Genomic DNA, 25,676 nt, shown 5'->3' with positions numbered 1-25,676 from the left:
TGTGTTTCTCTCTCCCTCCATCTCTGGCTGTCTCTGTCTCCCTCCCTCTGTCTCTCTGGCTGTCTCTGTTTCCCTCCCTCCGTCTCTGGCTCTCTCTCGCTGCCTTGCTCTCTCACTCTGCGTCTTTGTGCGCGTGCCTCTCTCTCTCTGTGCGCGTGCCTCTCTCTCTCTGTGCGCGTGCCTCTCTCTCTCTGTGCGCGTGCCTCTCTCTCTCTGTGCGCGTGCCTCTCTCTCTCTGTGCGCGTGCCTCTCTCTGTGCGCGTGCCTCTCTCTCTCTGTGCGCGTGCCTCTCTCTGTGCGCGTGCCTCTCTCTCTCTGTGCGCGTGCCTCTCTCTCTCTGTGCGCGTGCCTCTCTCTCTCTGTGCGCGTGCCTCTCTCTCTCTGTGCGCGTGCCTCTCTCTCTCTGTGCGCGTGCCTCTCTCTCTCTGTGCGCGTGCCTCTCTCTCTCTGTGCGCGTGCCTCTCTCTCTCTGTGCGCGTGCCTCTCTCTCTCTGTGCGCGCGCCTCTCTCTCTCTGTGCGCGCGCCTCTCTCTCTCTGTGCGCGCGCCTCTCTCTCTCTGTGCGCGCGCCTCTCTCTCTCTGTGCGCGCGCCTCTCTCTCTGTGCGCGCGCCTCTCTCTCTCTGTGCGCGCGCCTCTCTGCCTCTGTGCGCGCGCCTCTCTGCCTCTGTGCGCGCGCCTCTCTGCCTCTGTGCGCGCGCCTCTCTGCCTCTGTGCGCGCGCCTCTCTGCCTCTGTGCGCGCGCCTCTCTGCCTCTGTGCGCGCGCCTCTCTGCCTCTGTGCGCGCGCCTCTCTGCCTCTGTGCGCGCGCCTCGCTCTCTCTGTGCGCGCGCCTCGCTCTCTCTGTGCGCGCGCCTCGCTCTCTCTGTGCGCGCGCCTCGCTCTCTCTGTGCGCGCGCCTCGCACTCTCTGTGCGCGCGCCTCGCTCTCTCTGTGCGCGCGCCTCGCTCTCTCTCTGTGCGCGCGCCTCGCTCTCTCTCTGTGCGCGCGCCTCGCTCTCTCTCTGTGCGCGCGCGCCTCGCTCTCTCTCTGTGCGCGCGCGCCTCGCTCTCTCTCTGTGCGCGCGCGCCTCGCTCTCTCTCTGTGCGCGCGCGCCTCGCTCTCTCTCTGTGCGCGCGCGCCTCGCTCTCTCTCTGTGCGCGCGCGCCTCGCTCTCTCTCTGTGCGCGCGCGCCTCGCTCTCTCTCTGTGCGCGCGCGCCTCGCTCTCTCTCTGTGCGCGCGCGCCTCGCTCTCTCTCTGTGCGCGCGCGCCTCGCTCTCTCTCTGTGCGCGCGCGCCTCGCTCTCTCTCTGTGCGCGCGCGCCTCGCTCTCTCTCTGTGCGCGCGCGCCTCGCACTCTCTCTGTGCGCGCGCGCCTCGCTCTCTCTCTGTGTCTTTGTGCGCGCGCCTCGCCCTCTGCGTCTTTGTGCGCGCGCCTCGCCCTCTGCGTCTTTGTGCGCGCGCCTCGCCCTCTGCGTCTTTGTGCGCGCGCCTCGCCCTCTGCGTCTTTGTGCGCGCGCCTCGCCCTCTGCGTCTTTGTGCGCGCGCCTCGCCCTCTGCGTCTTTGTGCGCGCGCCTCGCCCTCTGCGTCTTTGTGCCCGCGCCTCGCCCTCTGCGTCTTTCTGCGCTCCTCGCCCTCTGCGTCTTAGTGCCCGCGCCTCGCCCTCTGCGTCTTAGTGCCCGCGCCTCGCCCTCTGCGTCTTTGTGCCCGCGCCTCGCCCTCTGCGTCTTTGTGCCCGCGCCTCGCCCTCTGCGTCTTTGTGCGCGCGCCTCGCCCTCTGCGTCTTTGTGCGCGCGCCTCGCCCTCTGCGTCTTTGTGCGCGCGTCTCGCCCTCTGCGTCTTTGTGCGCGCGCCTCGCCCTCTGCGTCTTTGTGCCCGCGCCTCGCCCTCTGCGTCTTTGTGCCCGCGCCTCGCCCTCTGCGTCTTTGTGCCCGCGCCTCGCCCTCTGCGTCTTTGTGTGCATGCCACTCTCTCCCTCTTTGCCTTTGTGTGCAAGCTACTCTCTCTCCCTCCGTCTTTGCATGCCCACCTCCCTCTGTGCGCGCGTGTCTCTCTCTCTGTGCGCGCACTTCTCTCTCTGACTCTCTCTGTTTTTGTGTGCGCGTCTCTCTCTGTGTCTTTGTGCGCGTGTCTCACACTCTTTCTTTGTGCGCGCCTCTCTCTGTATCTTTGTATGCACACCACTCTCTCTCTCTGTGTGCCTCTCTCTCTGCCTTTGTGCGCGCGCCTCTCTCTCACTCGCTTTGTCCATGCGCCACTCTCTGTCTTTGTCTTTGTGCGTGCCTCTCTCTCTGTGTGTTGGTACGCACGCCACTGTCTCTCTCTGTGCGCGTATCTCTCTCTCTCACTGTGCACATGTCTCTCGCCCCCTCTCTTCCCCCTCCCTCCCCTCTGCTTCCCCCCCCGCTCCCCTCCTTTCTCCCCTCTCCCCACCCCCCCGTCTCTCGTGTCTCTCCCTCCCCCCATCTCTCGTGTCTCTCCCTCCCCCCATCTCTCTCCCTTTTCTCCCCTTCCTTTCTCTTTCTATTTGATCCTGAAATTAGACAAATCAGCCTGAAATTTTACACTTTTCATTGATTAATTGTAGGTAGGCGGTATCGACACTAAGAATTGGGATTTTCTAGTACAAGGTTTAAATATGTTTATTTGAAATTTCCCAAACAAAAGTATTAATCCATTTCAGATAAACTGATTTAAAACCTCAACTAAACTGGGTGAGAACTTTGTTTCATGACACTTATCCATCCCCATATATCAGGACTGGGGTCAGTTCTTGAAGTAAACCTAAAAGCAGAGCACATTGGGGTGTTAGTTAAAAGTGGAGCAATGGTCATGAGTTTGTGCTCCTGATTGCACCTGTGGCAGCTGCATTTTAGAATTGTGAAGAATAAAGATGTTTTCATGACCAAAACTGAGAAATCAGAGCTAGATTGACCATGAAGAGTTGTCTTGAATTTAACAAAGGCTGAGGAATGGCTGGTTGGCCCACCTAGCCTTGGAATAATTGGTACAGTTCAGATTTGTTAAAAAAATCAAGTTACACTTGGACCAACAAACTGAAAAGTTTAACCTTGCATCCTTCACAAATAATTGGAGGAGACAGTGGCTTACCTTTACTCTTTGTTGCCCACAGCGGCTGGTGGTCCAGGCAACAGGTTCTGCTCAGAAAGGAGGCCAGGTACAGCAACTTCAGGTTCAGAGAGTGCAGCAGGTAAGAAAGGGCGGTAAACCTGAAGGAGACAGCAGTGTGGCCAAATCTAATTTTTTTTCTTGATCATCTTGCTATTTTGATTTCTTTCCCATGACTTTTAGTGCAGAGGTAAAATATGATGGAGTTGCTTAGGGATGCAAAAGTTTGTTGACTTCTTAATAATTCCTGTCTCCCCTTTTCTGCCCTTTTGCAGTGCCAGGATTTATTAGGTGCCCCGGCACTCCTTCCAAGATATTCTCCCTCAGTTGTGACATGGATAACTCTTTGGGATTGAAAAGCAGCTTGACTTGCACATGGCCTGGGTTCTTGATAAAATACTGAGTGTTGCGAGATTCCAGTCTTGGTTTGGTTAATACTTTTTGTATTTGTTTTAGGTTCAACAGGTGCAGTCAGTTCAACATGTTTATCCATCACAAGTTCAATATGTGGAGGGTGGGGATGCAGTCTACGCCAATGGGACTATGTAAGTGACCAACATTTGATCAACTAATGTTGCCATTTCTATTCGTCTTGGCAGCTCTTTTTAATCTCAATTCTCTGCCGTCTCTTTATTCACTTTAATACTTTTGCCTCTTAAATACTTTTCTATCCTTCTTAAATCCCACAGATGATAATTTATACTTATCTGGAGGATTTAAACTAGTGTGAGGGGGTGCTTGGGAACCGGAGCAGGAAGTCAGTAACTATAGAGTCTGGGGAAGAGCTTAAGTCTGAGGCAAATACAGGTAAGAGGAAGAGCAGTCAGGGAGGAGTTGCTCAGCTCAGCAGGTCAGGCAGCATCCAGGGAACAGGAGATTCGACGTTTCGGGCACAGGCCCTTCCCGAAACGTCGAATCTCCTGTTCCGAAACGTCGAATCTCCTGTTCCCTGGATGCTGCCTGACCTGCTGTGCTGTTCCAGCAATAAAGTTTCAACTTTGATCTCCAGCATCTGCAGACCTCACTTTCTCCTCGTTGCTCAGCTCAGCAAAACTGGAGGCTTGGAGTATATTTGCTTCAATGCAAGAAGTGTAATGGTTAAGACAGGTGAACTTAAAGCTTGCATTAGTGTGTGCAATTATGATATTGCTGTCATGGAGACAAGATTGAAAGAGGGACAGGATTGGCAGCTTAACGTTCTGGGACACCGATGTTTCAGATGAGACCGAGGAGGAAGCAAAAGAGGTGGGCGAATTGTATTACTGGTAAGGGAGCATGTCACAGCTTTTTTGAGGAAGGGCACCAGGAGGCATCTTGCAGCAAGGCATTATGGGTAGAGGCTCAAGAATAGAAGAGTGCAATCACAATGCTGGGATTGTACTACAGATCTCTCAGCTGGTAGCCTGCGATAGATGAAGAGATATGTTGGCAGATATGGGAAAAATGTGAAAATAACAGGGTTGTTGTGGTGGGTGATTTTAACTTCTCCCATATTGACTGGGGCTCCCTTAGTGTTGGGGATTTAGTTGGGGATCAATTTGTGTGTGTCCAGGAGGACTTAGTGAAACAGAATGTGGATAGTCCAATGAGGCAGGGGGGCCCAATGGACCTGTTATTGGGAAATGAACCTGCCAGGTCATAGTCCTCCAGCATGGAGACAGATCCTTTGGCCCAAATTGGTCTGTGCTGACCAACATGTCCATCCACGCTAACCCCATTTCCCTGCTCTTGGCCCATATCCTTCTAAACCTTTCCTATCCATATATTTGTCCAAATGCCTTTCAAATTTTGTTAATGTACTCGCCTCAACCACTTCCACTAGCAGCTCATTCCATATGCGCGCCTCCCTCTGTGATTTAAAAAAAAAAGTTGCCCCTTTTATACTTTCCCCTCCAAGGTCAGTCTATTCCTCTACACTCCTTAAGGCCCTACCATTCACCAAGAAATTCCTACCTTGATTTGACTTTGCACAATGCAAGACCTCACTCTTATCTATATTAAGCTCCATTTGCCATTTCTCAGCCCAGCTCCCCAGCTGATCAAGGTCCTGCTGCAGTTTCTGATAACCAAATATAAATAAATCCTGTCTCTCAGTATCTTCTCCAACAGCTTCCCCACCAGACTTCAGGCTCACATGCCTGTAATTACCTGTATTATCTCTGTTTCCCTTCTAAAACAAAGGAACAACACTGGCCATTCTCCAGTCCTCTGGAACCCTGCCTGAGGCCAAAAAGGTGATCAAAATTTCAGCAGGGGAGCATTTTGGAAATAGTGATCTCAATTCAGTAAGTTTTCAGATACTTATTGATTAGGACAAGAGTGGAACTTGGACGAAGGTGTTAAGTTGGAGGAAGGCCAACTATAACCAAATTAGGCAAGAATCTGAAATTGTGGATTGGGAGCGGTTATTTGAGGTAAAATCCAGATCTGACATGGCAGTCTTTTAAGGACCATTGATTAGAGTGGAGGGCAGGCGTGTTCCAGTGTAAAAGAAGACAGCAATGGCAGATCTCAGAACCTTAGGAAATTAGAGTCACAGAGATGTACATCACGGAAACAGATCTTTCGGTCCAACTTGTCCATGTTAACCAGATATCCTAAATTAATCTAGTCCCATTTGTCAGCATTTGGCCTGTATCCGTCTAAATCCTTCCTATTCACGTACCCATTCAGATGCCTTTTAAACGTTGTAATTGTATAAGACTCCATCACTTCCTCTGGCAGCACATTCCATACGCGCACCACCCTCTACATGAAAAAGTTGTGTTTTAGGTCTCTTTTTTTTTAAAACTCTTTCCCTCTCACCTTATCAGCTAAGGTCTAGGTAAGTAAAAACAGACGAAATCCTTGAAGAATATAGAGAAGGTAGAAAGGCACCTTATGGCAGACTAGTACATGAAGTAGAGTCTTGTGGGATCTGGGGTAATCTGGCTGGATGGATAGAAAACTGGCTTGGTCATACAGTAACAATGGAAGGGTACTTTTCAAAATGGAAATCAGTAACTAGTGGTATTCCACAAGGATTAGTGCTTGAACCTTAGTAATATATAAATGATCTGGAGGAAAATGTAGATGGTCTGATTAGTAAGATTGCAAATGACACAAAATTGGCAGATTGCAGATAGTGCGAAGGATTGTCAAAGGATACAGCGGAATGTAGATTGCAGATTTGGGCAGAAAAATGACAGATGGAATTTAATCTGGACAAATGTGAGGTGATGCATTTTGGAAGATCAAATTCAGGTGTGAATTATACAATAAATTGCAGGTGCCTTAGGGCTATTGACATGTACAGGGATTTGCGTGTGCATGTCTAGAGATCCCTGAAAGTGGTAACGCAGGCAAATAATGTGGTCAAGAAAGCATACAGCTGCTTGCCTTCATGGGCTGGGGCATTGAATATAAAACAGTTGGCAAGTTATTTTATATCTGTACAAGACTTTGTTTAGGTCACATTTGGAAGATTGTTTATAAATCTGCTCGCCACACTACCAGAAGGACATGAATACTTTGGAGAAGGTGCATAGAAGGCTTACCAGGATGTTGTCTGTTCTGGAAGGTTTTAGTTATGAGGACAGCTTGGTTAAACTGTTTTCACTGAAAAGGCAGCAGCTGAAAGGCAATCGAATAAAGCTGTAGAAGATTGACAGGCTTAGATAGTGTGAAAGGTCAAGAGGAGAAAGTGAGGTCTGCAGATGCTGGAGATCAGAGATGGAAATGTGTTGCTGGAAAAGCACACCAGGTCAGGCAGCATCTAGGGAACAGGAGAATCGACGTTTCGGGCATTAGCCCTTCTTCAGGAATGAGGAAAAAAACAAGAGGTCAAGAGGCTTTTTCCGAGGGAGGAAAGGTCAACAACGAAGGTACAGGTTCGAGGTGTGGGGAAATGTTTCCAGTGGGTGCTGGAACACATTGCCAGTGGAGGTGGTGGAAGCAGGCATGTCAGCAATGTTTAAGGTGTATCTTGATAGACTCATGACCAGAATGTGAAGAGAGGGCTTAAAAACTACTGCACTGGACAAAAGTAGTGGGTCTGAATAAGAATCAAGAATCAGCGCAGGCATCGTAGGCCATAGGGTCTGTTCTTGTTCTGTATTGCATTGTATATATCTGGAGTCACATTCGACAGCCCTTGAGATGTTCCTCCTAAATTACATTTGCACAGATGTGTGACCAGTTGTCCTGGTCCCAGTATGGCTCGGGTATAGTTCATCCCAGTGGTACAGCCTCTATCACTTACCCCAATGCTGGAGTCCACTTCACCATCAGTTTTTGAGCCTCTTCACTTTTCCCTAAAATCCCAGATTATAGTGCAGCGATTTCAAAACTAAATGAAGCATTTGATGGTGAGATTAAGTCATAAAAGGAATGGTAGTGTAAGGCAAAAAGAGATAGTGATGGAATCAAAACAGAAAGATGGGTTCAGACCAAATATGAATGACAGAGAATTGAATTATCACTGACCATACTTGAAAAGAAGTACAGATTATGGTCTGAAGTGTTGAATTCCACAAGTCCAGAGATCTGATTGAAAAGTGTGGTCCTGTTCCTTAAGTTCACATTGAACCTCATTGGAACAGTATAGGAGGCTGAAGGTAGAGGTCAGAATGGGAGTATAGCAGAAAATTAAAATCAAGGATGCCAGAAGCTCAATCACATAACCTGAATGAAGGTAGTCACTCAGTCCTGAGTTTGGTCACCCCAATGTTCAGACTGCACTGTGAAATGAATACCGAACACTATGCAGAAAGAAATACAGGTAAACCACAGTTGTATGTGATTGTATTTGGAGTTTCTGCTCTCAGCATTTATCCTCCTCTTCCAGAGCTACAAAGTGGTTCTGAGTCTACACCTTCCACACCACCTGCTTCATATTCAATAGATCATTCTCCATCACATCCACCCACACAATACCCCCTCTCCGCAAGCCAAAGAAAGTGCTCCCTTTGCAACACCCTATCTACTATCACCACCCCCACCCCCTCCTATTCATACATAGGAAATGCAAGCTTACTCTTTTACCTCCTCCCTTCTTATCATTCAGATTTCCAAATACAATTGACACGTGTATCAACCCCTGACAGGAAAAGGTTGATTTCAGGTCCAACTGAGTAGTACTACCCGCTTTATCGTGTTGTGGAGTCCTTGTTTCATGTTTGGCACCATCCTATGATTCTACGATATAATACACCATTCTAATATTCAGTACTACTGATGTCTTTCTTTTATAGGTATCAGGTTTTCTTGCATGCTATGTACTTTCATTCTCTTCCTTTTCCCAACAAAAGTCCATTTGTATTTTCACGAGCAATTGCAATGCAGTTTGAAAAATTAGGAAGTTAAGATTGCCTTCAGTGACTTTTTGCCCTCTGCTCGAATTTAGAGGTCGGACAGTGAAATTTTAAGCTTTGTAAGTACTGAAATGGGTGTGGGATCTGTGAATAGAGTAAGTCTAAGGATAATCTTGACATTCCAGGAAGAGTTTGGAGCACAAGGCTTGGCCGAATTGAAAGGTACAGCATTGCCTACTATTGTGGGGAAGCAAAGATGAGAAACATTAGACCCAAGCTGCTACCTCTGTCTTGTCTGTACTACTTGATTTTTGCTACTGAAGTGTAAAGGTTCTGTTTGTTAGGAGTGATTAACCTTAAAGTACGTCATACCTTGTAACTGTCAGGACTACAAAGTGGAAAATGTGATGTATTATCTAATTTTATAGTTTTCAATAAACAAATTAACTTCTAAAATGTAGGTTAATTCTATTTTGCAGATTGTGCATTCATGTTTATTCACAATTTTGAAGTATTAAAACTGAGCATTAGTGGCTTAAAGATATCTGTCCTGTAAATATTCTTGATGGTGATGAGGTTCTTTGTCTTTTAACTACTAGTGAAGTTCAGATTGTAAGATGAGGACAAATCTGTAAACTGTCCATGTTCACAATAAAAGAAGGAGCTCAACAGGCCTAACAGCATCTGTGGAGAGGAAACAGTCAAAGTTTCGAGTCCCTTCTTCAGAAAACTCATTAGATTCCAAATATTAATTTTAGTTTTTCTTCACGTGTATTGCCAGACCTGCTGAATTTCTTCAAAGCTTTCTGTTTGTTTGTTTTTAGATCTCTGGCATCTACAGTTTTTTTGTTGTCTCCAATTTGTATCTAATACATACTAAATTGTGTATTTAATTTGGTTCGAGTTTGGAATTATATAATGTTGTATGTACCCAAAGGCTAAGGATGTAATGTAAAACGTTGAGCTGAGCACAATAGTTATGGTTGTGAAGGAATGTAATCAAGCGGAGATGTTCCAGAAGGAGAGAGGTTGTGGAGGCTTCCAGACGAAGAAAATTGAGAAATTACAGTCTGGCTGGATACTAATTATCTGTAAGAGATAACTGGGGGAGAAAGATATAGCAGCTTTAAACTGCCACCACATTGAGGTTAAGTTACATATAATTAGGAATGACAGGGGTCATGCACAATTTTTTTTGTTTCCTCAGGTTGAAGGGGAATTTATTTGGTCTTGAAGAGCCAATTGAGTGACTTTCAGGTGCACAAGGTTAAGATGATTCCTTTTGATGATAGTCAGACGTGGTGCATAGGGAGCCACATTCTAGGGTGGGGTTGAATGTACAGAGTTTTTTAAAAAACCAGTCCTCCTTGCAAAAATGGGAAAACCAGTCAAACTAGTTAGATTGAGAGGGAAACCTCCATGTTGGACACAACATAGATAATAGATAACCAGGAAAATAACTTGTCACTCGGAATAGTATGTGATGTTTTGTTTTTACACTTATGAAAGAAAATGAAATAAATAGGGTTCATTCTGTCGCTGTTGTCTATTGGCACACTCCTTAGGCAGTTGAATGTTTCGTACCTGGGTTTGTCTATCACTGTTTTCAACTCATCAGCTGAAAGATTGGAGAACCATGTGTTAGGATCTCTCCGAAAGAGACAGTACCTCCTTGGGAATGGCGTGCAACCATTACACTTCAGGTTTTAATATTGTAAAATAAAAGAAGTAATATGGTCACATTTATGAAAAACAATGAGCAAATGACTGAGTAATTAGTGCTGCAGAAATTAAAGATGTGTAAAACCTAAAATTTGGAACGTAAACTAGATGTTTATGATGTCAAGTAAATGACCCATCTGTTCTGAAATAGGAGGTCAGGTAACCTGGTTAATGACTGGTCAATGCCAACCTCATGAGGCCATTTACCTCTTTTTGCTGATCATACATAGAACTCGCATATGCACGAAGGAGGTTCAGGTGAGGGTGATAGGCCGGAGAGGGGGTGGGGGTGGAGAGGTCGGGAAGAAGATTGCAGGTCAAGAGAAGACGGTCCTGAGTCCGAGGGTTGGGACTGAGATAAGGTGGGGGGGGGAAGGGAAATGAGGAAGCTGGAGAAATCTGCATTCATCCTTTGTGGTTGGAGGGTTCCTAGGCGGAAGATGAGGCGCTCTTCCTCCAGGTGTCGTGTTGCCATGATCTGGCGATGGAGGAGGCCAAGGACCTGCATGTCCTTGGTGGAGTGGGAGGGGGGAATTGAAGTGTTGAGCCACGGGGTGGGTGGGTTGGTTGGTGCGGGTGTCACAGAGGTGTTCTCTGAAACATTCTGCAAGTAGGCGGCCTGTCTCCCCAATGTAGAGGAGGCCACATCAGGTGCAGCGGATGCAGTAAATGGTGTGTGTGGAGGTGCAGGTGAATTTGTGACGGATATGGAAGGATCCATATGTATCCATATATGGAGGGAACAACACCGTTTCTGCCATCGCTGCAGCCACTTCCGTCCCCAGTGATGTCACTCACCTGCACAATGACCATGCCGCATGTGTCTCCGCCCCCACGCCCAACTCCACCCACATGGCTAACTCTGCCCCCACGCCTAACCCTGCCCCCATTCCCAGCTCCAGCCCCACACCAGGTCCTAGCTCCCATCCCTCCAGACCTCCCCCTCTCTGAGGATGAACGATCAGTCCTCAGCAGAGGCCTCACCTTCATCCCCCTATGCTTCCGGATTAACGAGTTCAACACGCGGCGTGACATCGAACAATTCTTCCGCCGCCTTCGCCTCCGTGCCTTCTTCTTCAATCAAGACTCTCGCCCACCCTCTGATGACCCCTTCTCCCGCTTCCAACACACTCCATCCACCTGGACACCCCGTGATGGCCTCTTAACCGCCCTCGATCTCTTCATAGCCAACTGCCGCTGCGACATTAACCGCCTCAACCTGTCCACCCCTCTTACCCACTCCAACCTCTCACCCTCGCAACGTGCAGCCCTCCATTCCCTCCACTCCAACCCCAACCTCACTACCAAACCGGCAGACAAGGGAGGCGAGGTGGTAGTTTGGTGCACTGAACTTTACACCACTGAGGCTAAACGCCAGCTCGCGGACATCTCCTCCTATTGCCCCCTTGACCATGACCCCACCTCCCACTACCAAATCATCATCTCCCAGACCATCCATAACCTCATCACCTCAGGGAATCTCCCATCCACCGCCTCCAACCTCATAGTCCCACAACCCCGCACCACCTGTTTCTACCTCCTGCCCAAAATCCACAAACCTGACCGCTCCGGCCGACCCATTGTCTCAGCCTGCTCCTGCCACACCGAACTCATCTCTGCATACCTCGACACGGTCATGTCCCCCTTAGTCCAAGAACTCCCCACCTACGTTTGGGACACCACCCACGCCCTCCACCTCCTCCATGATTTTCGCTTCCCCGGCCCCCAACGCCTTATCTTCACCATGGACATCCAGTCCCTATACACTTCCATCCCCCATCACGAAGGCCTCAAAGCCCTCCGCTTCTTCCTTTCCCGCCGACCCAACCAGTACCCTTCCACTGGCACCCGCCTTCAACTGACTGAACTGATCCTCACTCTGAACAACTTCTCGTTCCAATCCTCCCACTTCCTCCAAACCAAAGGAGTAGCCATGGGCACCTGCATGGGCCCCAGCTATGCCTGCCTCTTTGTCGGATATGTGGAACAGTCCATCTTCCGCAGCTGGCATCACCCCCCACCTTTTCCTCCGCTACATCGATGACTGTATCGGCGCTATCTCGTGCTCCCACGATGAGGTTGAACAGTTCCTCCACTTTACCAACACCTTCCACCCCGACCTCAAATTTACCTGGACCGTCTCAGACTCCTCCCTCCCATTCCTCGACATCTCCATTTCTATCTCAGGTGATCGACTCAACACGGACATTTACTATAAACCAACTGACTCCCACAGCTACCTAGATTACACCTACCCCCTGTAAAAACGCCATCCCATATTCCCAATTCCTTTGCCTCCGCTGCATCTGCTCCCAGGAGGACCAATTCCAATACCGAACAACCCAAATGTCCTCCTTCTTCAAAGACCGCAATTTCCCCTCAGACATGGTTGACGATGCACTCCACTGCATCTCCTCCACTTCCCGCTCCTCTGCCCTTGAACGTTGCCCCTCCAATCGCCACCAGGACAGAACCCCACTGGTCCTCACCTACCACCCCACCAACCTCCAGATACATCGTATCATCCTTCGTCATTTCCGCCACCTCCAAACAGACTCACCACCAAGGATATATTTCCCTCCCCTCCCCTATCAGCGTTCCAGAAAGACCACTCCCTCCGTGACTCTCTTGTCAGGTCCACACCCCCCACCAACCCAACCTCCACTCCCGGCACCTTCCCCTGCAACTGCAAGAAATGCAAAACTTGCGCCCACACCTCCCCCCTCACTTCCCTCCAAGGCCCCAAGGGATCTTTCCATATCCGTCACAAATTCACCTGCACCTACACACACATCATTTACTGCATCCGCTGCACCCGATGTGGCCTCCTCTACATTGGGGAGACAGGCCGCCTACTTGCAGAACGTTTCAGAGAATACCTCTGGGACACCCGGACCAACCAACCCAACCGCCCCGTGGCTCAACACTTCAACTCCCCCAAGGACATGCAGGTCCTTGGCCGCCTCCATTGCCAGACCATGGCAACACGACGCCTGGAGGAAGAGCGCCTCATCTTCCGCCTAGAAACCCTCCAACCACAAGGGATGAATGCAGATTTCTCCAGCTTCCTCATTTCCCTTCCCCCCCCCACCTTATCTCAGTCCCAACCGTCGGACTCAGGACCGCCTTCTTGACCTGCAATCTTCTTCCCGACCTCTCCACCCCCTCTCCGGCCTATCACCCTCACCTTAACCTCCTTCCACCTATCGCATTCCCAACGCCCCTCCCCCAACTCCCTCCTCCCTACCTTTTATCTTAGCCTGCTTGGCACACCTTCCTCATTCCTGAAGAAGGGCTTATGCCCGAAACGTCGATTCTCCTGCTCCTTGGATGCTGCCTGACCTGCTGTGCTTTTCCAGCAACACATTTTTCAGCTCTGATCTCCAGCATCTGCAGTCCTCACTTTCTCCTGCAAGTGACTTCAGCCTCCAACAAGACCAGGCTACTACGTGGAAGTGACAATATTTCAGTTGAATAAAGGGAACTATTGAGCTATGAGGGAGGTGCTGGCCAAAGTTCAATGGTGCAATACCTTAGCAGGGATGACAGTGGAGGAACAATGGCAGATATTTCTGTGTATAATGCAGGATCAGTTCATTCCAAAAAGAAAGAAAGATCCTAGGAGGAGGCATGGGTGGCCGTGGCTGACGAGGGAAGTTAAGAAAATATAAAGTTAAAAGAGAAAAAGTATAAAATAGCAAAGATAAGTGGGAAAATGGAGGACTGGGAAGCTTTTAAAGAACAACAGAGGATTACTAAGAAGGAAATAAGCAGAGAAAAAATGAGGTACAAAGGTAAACTGGCCAAAAATATAAAGGAGGATAGTAAAAGCTTTTTTAGGTATGTGAAAGGCAAACAAAAGGTTAAGACTACAATTGGGCCCTTGAAGACAGAAACAGGGGAATATATTACGGGGAACAAAGAAATGGCAGAAGAGTTGAATTGGTACTTCAGGTCTGTGTTCACTGGGGAAGACACAAGCAATCTCCCTGAGGTAACAGTGGCTGAAGGATCTGAACTTAAGGGAATTTATATTTGCCAGGAATTGGTGTTGGAGAGACTGTTAGGTCTGAAGGTTGATAAGTCCTCGGGGCTTGATAATCTCCATCCCAGGGTACTGAAGGAGGTGGCTCGAGAAATTGTGGATGCGTTGGTGATTATTTTCCAGAGTTCGATAGATTCGGGATCAGTTCCTGTGTATTGGAGGGAGGCTAATGTTATACCACTTTTTTTTAAGAAAGGTGGGAGAGAGAAAGCAGGTAATTATAGACCAGTTAGTCTGACCTCAGTGGTGGGAAAGATGCTGGAGTCTATTATAAAGGATGAAATTACGACACATCTGGATAGTAGTAACAGGATAGGTCAGAGTCAGCATGGATTTATGAAGGGGAAATCATTCTTGACTAATCTTCTGGGATTTTTTGAGGATGTAACTCTGAAGATGGATGAGGGAGATCCAGTAGATGTAGTGTACCTGGACTTTCAGGAAGCTTTTGATAAAGTCCTACATAGGAGGTTAGTGAGCAAAATTAGGGCGCATGGTATTGGGGGCAAAGTACTGACTTGGATTGAAAGTTGGTTGGCTGACAGGAAACAGAGTAGTGATAAACGACTCCATTTCGGAATGGCAGGCAGTGACCAGCGGGGTACCGCAGGGATCAGTGCTGGGACCACAGCTTTTTACAATATATATTAATGATATAGAAGATGGTATTAGTAATAACATTAGCAAATTTTCTGATGATACTAAGCTGGGTGGCAGGGTGAAATGTGAGGAGGATGTTAGGTGATTACAGGGTGACCTGGACAAGTTAGGTGAGTGGTCAGATGCATGGCAGATGCAGTTTAATGTGGATAAATGTATGGTTATCCATTTTGGTGGCAAGAACAGGAAGGCAGATTACTACCTAAATGGAATCAATTTAGGTAAAGGGGCAGTACAAAGAGATCTGGGTGTTCTTGTACACCAGTCAATGAAGGTAAGCATGCAGGTACAGCAGGTAGTGAAGAAGGCTAATAGCATGCTGGCCTTCATAACAAGAGGGATTGAGTATAGACGCAAAGAGGTTCTTCTGCAGCTGTACAGGGCCCTGGTGAGACCACATCTGGAGTATTGTGTGCAGCTCTAGTCTCCAAATTTGAGGAAAGACATTCTGGCTATTGAGGGAGTGCAGCGTAGGTTCACGAGGTCAATTCCTGGAATGGCGGGACTATCTTACGCTGAAAGACTGGAGCAACTGGGCTTGTATACCCTTGAGTTTAGAAGACTGAGAGGAGATCTGATTGAGACATATAAGATTATTAAAGGATTGGACACTCTGGAGGCAGGAAACATGTTTCCGCTGATTGGTGAAAGCCGAGCCAAAGGACACAGCTTAAAAATACGGGGTGGACCATTTAGGACAGAGAGGTGGAGAAACTTCTTCACCCAGAGAGTGGTGGCTGTGTGGGATGCTCTGCCCCAGAGGGCAGTGGAGGCCCAGTCTCTGGATTCATTTAAGAAGGAGTTGGATAGAGCTCTCGAGGATAGTGGAATCAAGGGTTATGGAGATAAGGCAGGAACAGGATACTGATTAAGGATGATCAACCATGATCATATTGAATGGTGGTGCAGGCTCGAAGGGCAGAATGGCCTATTCCTGCACCTATTGTCTATTGTGTGTCAAGATAGCGTTGAATACAAGCACACAGAACTGAAGTCAGGGGTACTGCCTCCATTAGGAGGCCCTTCCTGCTTGTGCTGTCCAAAAGATCACTGAAAAGGTTGCAGAAAACAAAATCCAATATCCTTCTGACTTCGATTAGTACCATCATTTGACTGCCTTGGATGGAAATAGTCGTCTTATTGGGAAGGAATTTCATGTGATGGCATAAAGGGATTGGTTAAAGTGTATCTGCTTTAATGCAAGGAGTGTCAGAAATAAGAATGATGAACTTAGAGCATGGATCAGTACTTGGGCCATAACGGAGACGTGGATTTCACAGGGGCAGGAATGGTTGCTCGATGTTCCAAGGTTTAGAACATTTAAAAAACAAAACAGGGATGGGGGAAATAAGAGGTGGGGATGTAGCATTGCTAATCAGAGAGTGCATCACAGCTACAGGAATGAAGGTTGTTGAGGAAGGTTTGTCTACTGAGTCAGTATGGGTGGAAGTTAGGAACAGCAAGAGAGCAGTCACCTCATTGAGGTCTTCTACAGACCCCCTAACAGCAGTCGGGAGATCGAAGAACTCATTGGTAAGCAGATTTTGGTAAAGTGCAGACGTAGCAGGGTGGTTGTTATGGGTGACATCAACTTTCCCGATATTGTTTGGAACCTTCTAAGTGCAGATGGTTTGGATGAAGCTGTTTTTGTCAGGTGTGTTCAGATGGGTTTCCTTAATCGGTATGTAGACAGACGACGAGCGGAAAGGCAATTTTGGATTTGGTGCTTGGCAATGAGCCAGGACAGGAGTCAGATCTCGTGGTGGGAGAACACTTTGGTGACAGTGACAACAACTGCCTCACATTTACCATAGCCACAGAGAGGGAAAGGAGCAGTTACCATGGGAAAATATTTAATTGGGGAAAAACAAATTATGATGCTATCAGACAGAAGTTGGGAAGTACAGATTGGGTGCAATTGTTCCACAGAAAGGGCACAACAGACATGTGGAGACTGTTTAAGGAGCAGTTGGTGTAAGTGATGCATAAATTTGTTCCTCTTAGACCAGAATGGGTAAGATTAAGGAGCCTTGTGTGTGAAGTCTGAGCAGATAAGGGAAGCTCTAAATGAGTTGCTTTAGTTTTCACGAAGGAAAGGAACATTGTTTGAATGAGAACTTTGAGGAGTATGGAAACAGGCTTGAACAGATCGAGATTGAAGAAGTTGATGTGCAGGAAATTTTGGCAAACATTAAGATTGATAAGTCCCCAGTGCCAGACCAGATTTATCCCAGGTTGCTCTGGGAACCGAGAAAGGAGATTGCTAAACCACTGGTGAAGATCTTTGCTACCTCGCTGTCCACTGGAGTTGTACTGGGGGATTGGAGGGAAGCAGATGTTGTTCCTCTTTTCAAGGAGGGGAATAGGGAAATCTCTGGCAATTACAGACCAGTCTTACATCTGTGGTCAGCAAGGTTTTGGAAAGAATTCTGAGAGATAGGATTTATGGCTATATGGAAAAGCATAGCGTGATTTAAGGCAATCAGTTAGGCTTTGTGAGGGCCAGGTCATGCCTCACAAATCTTATTGATTTCCTTGAGGAGGTGACGAGACAGGTTGACAAAGACTGAGCAGTGGATATGGTGTATGTGGACTTGAGCAACACATTTGATAAGGTTTCTCACGGTAGGATCATTCATAAAGTCAGGAGGTATGGAATACAGGGAGATTTGGCTGTCTGGATTCAGAATTGGTTGGCTGACAGAAGGCAGAGAGTAGTTGTAGATGGAAAGTATTCTGCCTGGAGGTCAGTGTTGAGTGTGGTCCCGCAGGGCTCTGTTCTTGGGCCTCTGCTCTTTGTAGTTTTTAGAAATGACTTGGATGAGGAGGTTGAGGGGTGGGTTAGTAAATTTGCCGATGACACAAAGGTTGGAGGTGCCGTCGATAGTATTGAGGGCTATTGCAGGTTGCAGCGTGACATAGACAGGATGCAGAGCTGGGCTGAGAAATGGCAGATGAAGTTCAACCTGGATAAATGTGAAGTGATGCATTTTGGAAGGTTGAACATGAATGCTGAATATAGGATTAAAGACCGTGTTCTTGGCAGTGTGGAGGAACAGCCGGATCTTGGTGTTCAAGTGTGTAGATGCCTCAAAGTTGCCACCCAAGTGGATAGGGTTGTTAAGAAAGCATATGATGTTTTGGCTTTCATGAACAGGGGGATCGAGTTTAAGAGCCGCGAGATTTTGCTGCAGCTCAACAAAACCCTGGTGAGACCAGACTTGAAATATTGCATCCAGTTCTGGCCATCCTATTATAGGAAAAGATGTGGAGGTTTTGGAGAGGTTTACTAGAATGCTGCCTAGAATTACTGGAGGGCTTGTCTTACGAGGAGAGGTTGACTGAGCTCGGACATTTCTCTCTGGAGGAAGGAGGAAGAAGTGATGACCTGATCGAGGTGTACAAGGTAATGAGGGGCATGGATAGAGTCAATAGCCAGAGACTTTTCCAGGGCAGGACTGACTGCCATGAGGGATCATAGTATTAAGGCGTTAGGAGAAAGGTATTGAGGAGACGTTAAAGGTAGGTTCTTTACGCAGAGAATTGTGAACACATGGAATGCATTGCCAGCGGTAGTGGTGGAAGCAGGGTCATTAGGGGCATTTAAGTGACTGCTGGACATGCAGATGGACAGCACTGAATTGAGGGATGTGTAGGTTTGGTTATTTTATTTGAGATTAGGATTAATCCTCTGCACAACAATGTGGGCTGAAGTGCCTGTTCTGTGCTGTATTGTTCTATGTTCCACGTTGTGAGGAAAGTTTGAACAGACTGAGTGTGCATTGATTGGAGTTTGGATGAAAATGTAGTGATCTTATTGCAGCACACTAAGGCTTTCTACAGATTGAGTAGTTATTTTAGTTTTTGATTATGCAATTATCTAATTTAAATTAACCTAATAAAATCAAGTAACTTTTTGGTTTGTTTAAAAAAAAATTAGTCTCTTGCTCCAGGAGATCTTTACAGGTGATGCTATGCCAAGATCCAACCATCTTCAACTGCTTCATCAATGACCTTCATAATGATCCTATTCTGGGTTCGGTCTTCTGTAGCATTTTAACTTTAATTCAGTCTTAATATAATACCAATTATGTTTGAAATTTCTTCAATTGAAATTTAAGTTAAGTGCATTTCTTGGTCAGTTAAATTTCTGTTTAGCTTATATAATTAATTACATTTAAAACATGTGATTAATTATGTAAAAATATGCAAAAAGACTTTAAGTTGGTAGCATTGTTACAAAACGGAATGTTAACCTTACTGGCTTGCAACAATGAAAATTACATGAAATCCATTTCAAGATGGTCTAGTTAGGCTGAAAATTTACTACTTTGACAGATCCTGAGGTGCCATGAGATAGTGGATGCAAAAAAGATGTCTTTATGTGAGATCTCCGACCTCAGGGACACAGTTTAAAAATAAGGTCTTCCATTTAAACTAGATGAGAAGACATTTTTTCCCAGACAGCAGTGGGGGCAGGGCATTGAGTATTTTTAAGGTGGAGATAGATATTTCCTTGACTAACAAGGGATTCAGAGATTGAAGGTAAATAGGAATGTTAGGTTGAGGTCAAAATTGGTTCAGCCATGTTCTTATTGAATGGCAGAGTAGGTCATTTTGGTCTAATAAATGGATGAATGACCTACTTCTAATTTTTATGTTTTTGTGTGTGTCTATTTATCAGTGCATCTTTAATACATTAAAATGTGAAAAATTGAAAAATTGTTGAACTTCTTATGATCATTGTCATGGTGAAATGCCAACAGTGATTTGTTGTGTTTCTGATATTGTGGCAGTGGCTTGGTAATGAGGTTTCCACTGAAGTAATCACTGACATATTCTTGTAATATTAGTGCTTGCGGATTTCCTCATGCAGTTACAATCTTCAGTCACTACGTGGTGCTGTACTATGCTGCAGAGTTTACAGTGACTGGACATGTTCTTTAAGCAACTGAAAAGGAGTTCAGTTTATTTTTAAAAATTTGAAAACTTTATTCCAATTATTTTCTTTCCATTAAAACTGATGGAGCAATAAGAAATTATAAACTACTATTAAAGCTTTGATTCCATAAACTTTAGACAATGCAATAAATTGAGAAAAGTAATTCAGTGTTGATTTGGAAAATGTTGAGCTGTTGTCAAGTATGTTTTCAGTTTGCAATTGGAAGATTTAATTGCAATTCCGAATAACTGGACAGACACAGAAGGCCAGATTTGCTTCTGGTTTAGAGTGAACTGACAGACTTACAAACTTGTTCTACAAACTTGACATTCTTTTTGGTTTTAAAAATACTTTTCTAAGAATTTCCGTTTTAGTTTATTGTCTTGAATTTATAAATTCATGACAGGAAAGTTTATTTGGTTTATATTTGCCCACGTTTTAATAGATTTGAAGCAGAGTGTGATTGTGAATGTAAATTGTGCCAAAAGGTCATCTTTCAGGTTTACAGAAAAATTCATATTAGCTGCAAGTGCCCTTTTACTTTGTCTACTCACATCAGAACTTACAATTTAAAGTTTCTATATTTACAAACAACGATTAAAGCATACACTAATCCAAAGGATCTACTTGACCTTCCAACATATTAGATTAGATTAGATTAGATTACTTAGTGTGGAAACAGGCCCTTTGGCCCAACAAATCCACACCGACCCGCCAAAGCACAACCCACCCAGACCCATTCCCCTACATTTATCCTTAACACCATGGGCAATTTAGCATGGCCAATTCACCTGACCTGCACATCTTTGGACTGTGGGAGGAAACCGGAGCACCCGGAGGAAACCCAGGCAGACACGGGGAGAATGTGCAAACTCCACACAGTCAGTCGCCTGAGGCAGGAATTGAACCCTGTCTCTGTCGCTGTGAGGCAGCAGTGCTAACCACTGTGCCACCATATGTTGTGCATACTTGTACAAGTTTTAGGTTTTGCTACCTGTTTATCTGTAAATGAAGTATTGATTGTTAAATTCATAACAAAAGGGCATTATAATAGCATGAAGAATGTGATCTCGCTAGTGTGTAAATGCTGTGATATGAGATAAAATGGAATACTGGAGAAACTCTGATCTTTCAGTATCTGTAGATAGAAAATCTGTTAATATTTCAAGTCCAGTGTGTCTCTTTTTGGAACTCTAGTTTGGTTTTGCAAGTGTTGTTGATTGAGTACAATGTAAACTTTGCCTGTGTGAACAACTAAAGGAATGTGCTATTTAATTTGGTCAACCAGTCATTTGAAAATGCAGCCTATATGTGGTTTTGCTTCAATACTGAAATTCTTATTGCTTAGTTACATGGTAGGCAGAGTGTCTCTTTTTTTGGACTGATCATGAGAAATAAAATTTACATTGCCATTGCGTGGTAGCAGTATGAAACCCCTTACTTAACATGTTGTTCAAATTATTCAGGTACTTTAAATAGGAACAGAGGGGCCCAGATCAATTGAAGATGATGAAGGCAGTCAGATTTATTTTTTGAAATATAGTGGTGAGGGAAATACTTGCCTGGCTTAAAGGAGGACTTTGATAATTTCTGTAAATCAACCTGTTCAGAGGTGTTATTGCACACTTCAGGAGCAGGTAAGACTGGAACTTAGCTCAGAATGCATTATCACTGCACCACAACAACCCACTAGAGGAGATTGAAGAAATAGATGTGCAAATAATATACCTGAATCTTGCTGTTCATAACAATAATGAGTATAGACTTGTCAGGCACGCATAGCCCTAAATATAAGTCATTCAGACTTATGGTGATAACCTGAACCAATAGATTTGAGAATATTGAAGCCTAGATTCTATAACTTGTATTGGCACCTAATCAGAGTGTTACTGTGTTCTACTGTGATCTTGAGAGTAACTTTGGCCCAGTGGTTAACATGCATGATGGGAAATCAGCCTAACTTTACATAAACATTAGATCAGCTTGCTGTGAATAGTAATAGCCAGACTGCTGACTAGCTAAAAGGCTGATGCTAAAGATATTTGACCTCTGTGGTCACTAAAAGGGATAAAATAAAACAAATAAGAGAAACCATGGGGATAGATTTCTCCAATTCACCCAATTCTTGAACAAATGAGCTCAGAACTATTAAGGTCTCATGCAAGTGAGGCATGACGCTGAACAATCTGAAAGACTGGGAGAAAGCATGTAAAACAATGTAAATTAGAGACCAGCCATCGCTAAGAGAACGGAGTTCTGATTTTGGCATTTAGAGAGGAATAGATTCATCGGAACAGACCTGGCCAGTTCACCAGGCATTGGTAATATCAGATTCTAGTCAAACATAATGTGTTGCTTGAGGCCACATTTAGAGTACTGCTTCTAATTATGTCACCTTGCTATAGGAGAGATGCTAATAAACTGAAAAGGGTGCAAAAAAGATTTACAAGGATACTATCAAGATCAGAGGGTTTGAGTTATAAGGAGATGCTGGAGAGACTGGGACTTTTTCCCTGGAGTGTAGGATGATACAGTAAGGAGATTTTAAAAAAAATCATTGGGTGGGGCCTAGACAAGGTGAATTAGTATGGTCTTTTCCTCGGGGTAGGGAAATTCAAAGCAAAAGGGCATAGGTTTAAGGTAGGAGGGGAAAGATTTAAAAGGAATCTAAGGGGCAACTCTTTCAGAGGCTGGTGCGCATATGGAATGAACTTCCAGAGGAAGTGGTAGAGTTGGGTATAATTATGATATTTAACAGGCATCTGGATGGGTCTATGACCCAAATGTAGGCAAAAGGAACTAGTTCAGTTTAGGAAGTCTGGTTGGCACAGACTAGTTGGGCCAAAGGATCTGTTTCTGTGCTGTCTGACTCTGACTGCGTGCTTACTGAGAACTAAAGAGTTATGAATAAAGAGGAAGTTGTGCTTGATTATAATTTGAGGAAAAAGTGAGGTCTGCAGATGCTGGAGATCAGAGCTGAAAATGTGTTGCTGGAAAAGCGCAGCAGGTCAGGCAGCATCCAGGGAACAGGAGAATCGACGTTTCGGGCATAAGCCCTTCTTCAGGAATGAGGAAAGTTTGTCCAGCAGATTATAATTTGGCTGTCCTTTATCTGTCACAAAATTCAAGAAAAGGCGTCAGCGTTTCTGGCATCTTTGGATGAGCCTGACCAGAAGCAGAATCATAGAATTTTACAGGTTGAATTGCTTCCTCCTGTACTATCATGTCTGTACCCACTCCCTGAAAGAGATACCTAGCCAATCCTACTATAGAGTCAGGGACATGCAGCAAGACCCTTCAGACCAACTCATCCAACCAGACATCCTAATCTGGCCCAGTCCATTTGCCAGCATTTGGCCCATATCCCTCTCAACCCTTCCTGTTCATATACTCATCCAGATGCCTTTCAAATGTCATAATTGTACCTACCTCCATCACTTTCTCTGGCAGTTGGTTCCATACACACACACTATCCTCTGCATGAAAAGGTTGTTCCTTAGGTCCCTTTTAAATCTTGCGCCCTCACCTTAAACTTCTGTCCTCTAGTTTTGGACCCCCACCTCTGAAAACCTTGGTTATTTACTCTATCCATGCCCCTTCTGATTTTATAAATCTCTATAAGGTCACCTCTCAGCCTTTCCTTAGAACTCAAACCCTCCAGTTCCAGTAACATCTCTTTGCCAGCATTATCTCTGTAGCCCTCTAAATGCATCATTTTCAAGTATATATCCAGCTCTTTTTGAACCTCTTATGGAACCCACCTCGACCACAATCCCAGGCAGCGCATTCCAGATCTTAACAACTGAATAAAGAAGCCTCTCCTCATCTCAATCCTAGCTGTCTTTCTGACAATCTTGAAATTGTTTTAGATTAGATTAGATTACTTAGTGTGGAAACAGGCCCTTCGGCCCAACAAGTCCACACCGACCCGCTGAAGCGCAACCCACCCAGACCCATTCCCCTACATTTACCCCTGCACCTAACACTACGGGCAATTTAGCATGGCCAATTCACCTAACCTGCACATTTTTGGACTGTGGGAGGAAACCGGAGCACCCGGAGGAAACCCACGCAGACACGGGGAGAATGTGCAAACTCCACTGAGGCGGGAATTGAACCCGGGTCTCTGGCGCTGTGAGGCAGCAGTGCTAACCACTGTGTCACCGTGCCGCCCACTTGTGATCCCTAGTTACTGACATACCAGCTACTGGAAGCAGACTATCCTTTACTTTGTCAAAATTATTCATAAGGTCATCTCTTAATCTTCTCTGCTCTAAGACAAATAAGCCCAATTTCTTGAATCTTTCCATTGTATGTAAACTCCATCATACTTGGTAATCATTTTAGGCAATCTTCTTTGAGCTCTCTTCAGGGCGTTAACATCCTTCCTTACATAAAGTGTGCAGAAATGACCACATTACTCTAAAGATGTTCTGACCAATGATTGTCGAGGTGTAGTATCACCTCCTTTCTTTGATACTCCCTGCCTCTATTTATACCCCCTAGGATCCTATTAGCCTCCTGAACAAGTGTTTCAAATTGCCTGGTCACATTCAAAGAATCATGCACGTGAATTCCGAGGACCCTCTGTTCCTGTACTCCCCTCAAAGCTGTACCATTTGAGCCTGTATTGTCTGTGTTTCTTCTACCAAAATGCATTGCCTCACATTTATCTGCAACAAAATTCATCTGCCAACTTAGCCAACTTGTCAATGTCCCTCTGGAGTCACTCAGCATCATCATCACAATTACTATTCTTCCGAGCTTAGTATCATCTGCAATTTAGAGATTTTGTCCTCAACACCTATTTTCAATTATTTACATGAATCAGAGAAAGCAAGTGTCCTAACACTGATCCCTGGGGAACAACATTTTCAATTCATCTCCAATCTGAGAAATGCCCATCTATATCTACCCTCTGCTTCCTATCTTTTGCTGTGGTTCTGTTCGCCGAGCTGCAAGTTTTTGTTGCAAACGTTTCGTCCCCTGTCTAGGTGACATCCTCAGTGCTTGGGAGCCTCCTGTGAAGCGCTTCTGTGGTGTTTCCTCCGGCATTTATAGTGGCCTGTCCCTGCCGCTTCCGGTTGTCAGTTTCAGCTGTCCGCTGTAGTGGCCGGTATATTGGGTTCAGGTCGATGTGTTTATTAATTGAATCTGTGGATGAGTGCCATGCCTCTAGGAATTCCCTGGCTGTTCTCTGTTCGGCTTGTCCTATAATAGTAGTGTTGTCCCAGTCGAATTCACCGGGACTGACAACCGGAAGTGGCAGATTCAACCACTATAAATGCCGGAGGAAAGATCACAGAAGCGCTTCACAGGAGGCTCCCAAGCACTGAGGATGTCACCTAGACCGGGGACGAAACGTCTGCAACACAAATTCCCAGCTCGACGAACAGAACCACAATTTCTGACAACTGCTGCACAATTTGGTCCCTTAACTCTGAGCAATCCCGAATGCATCTCAGCCTGGTGGCTTCTCTATCTGGAGTGCTGTCAGCCTTTTTAGCATGTCTTGTTTATCTCACTGTATTACTCAGCTGATCAACACCCGCATTTTCAACTGGGCCATTGTCACCATTTTCTAATTTGGTAAAGACAGAAGTGCTTATTTAGTAAAGACAGAAGTACTTAGTCCCTTTGCCATACCCTTTGTTTCAGTGAACAGCCTACCCTGCTTGTTACTTATGAGCCCTACTCTATCCTTTGCTAATCTTTTACTATTAATGTTTGAAGCACATTTTACTATTCGTTTTTGCACAGCCTGCCATCCTTTCCTCATGCTTCCTCTTAGCTTTACTTATTTCAATAAGGAGATCCTCTTCCTTATTTTTACTGCTATTATTATTGCTGCATATTATTAGTATACATCATATGCCTCCTTTTTCTTCCTTATTTTTGCATAACATTTC

General features: G+C 45.7%; 1 protein-coding gene across 4 annotated transcripts in view; it reads left to right on the top strand.

The window, feature by feature from the left end:
* LOC122565144 (DNA-binding protein RFX2) overlaps positions 1–25,676 on the top strand; it is a 143,073-nt gene that overhangs the window by 52,848 nt on the left and 64,549 nt on the right. For 3 of the 4 annotated variants that reach the window (XM_043720815.2, XM_087976183.1, XM_043720817.2), the window contains 2 exons: positions 3,112–3,189; positions 3,564–3,652. In XM_043720815.2, the coding sequence (XP_043576750.1) occupies positions 3,112–3,189; positions 3,564–3,652 (167 nt within the window). The remainder of the gene's footprint in view (positions 1–3,111; positions 3,190–3,563; positions 3,653–25,676) is intronic. The other variant, XM_087976184.1, reaches the window with a different exon arrangement.

The sequence above is a fragment of the Chiloscyllium plagiosum genome, unplaced genomic scaffold, assembly GCF_037043375.1.
Source record: "Chiloscyllium plagiosum isolate Xiang-an unplaced genomic scaffold, Cpla_swu_hap1 HiC_scaffold_28, whole genome shotgun sequence".
NCBI lineage: Eukaryota > Metazoa > Chordata > Chondrichthyes > Orectolobiformes > Hemiscylliidae > Chiloscyllium > Chiloscyllium plagiosum.
This window is presented reverse-complemented; position numbering and strand designations above follow the sequence as displayed.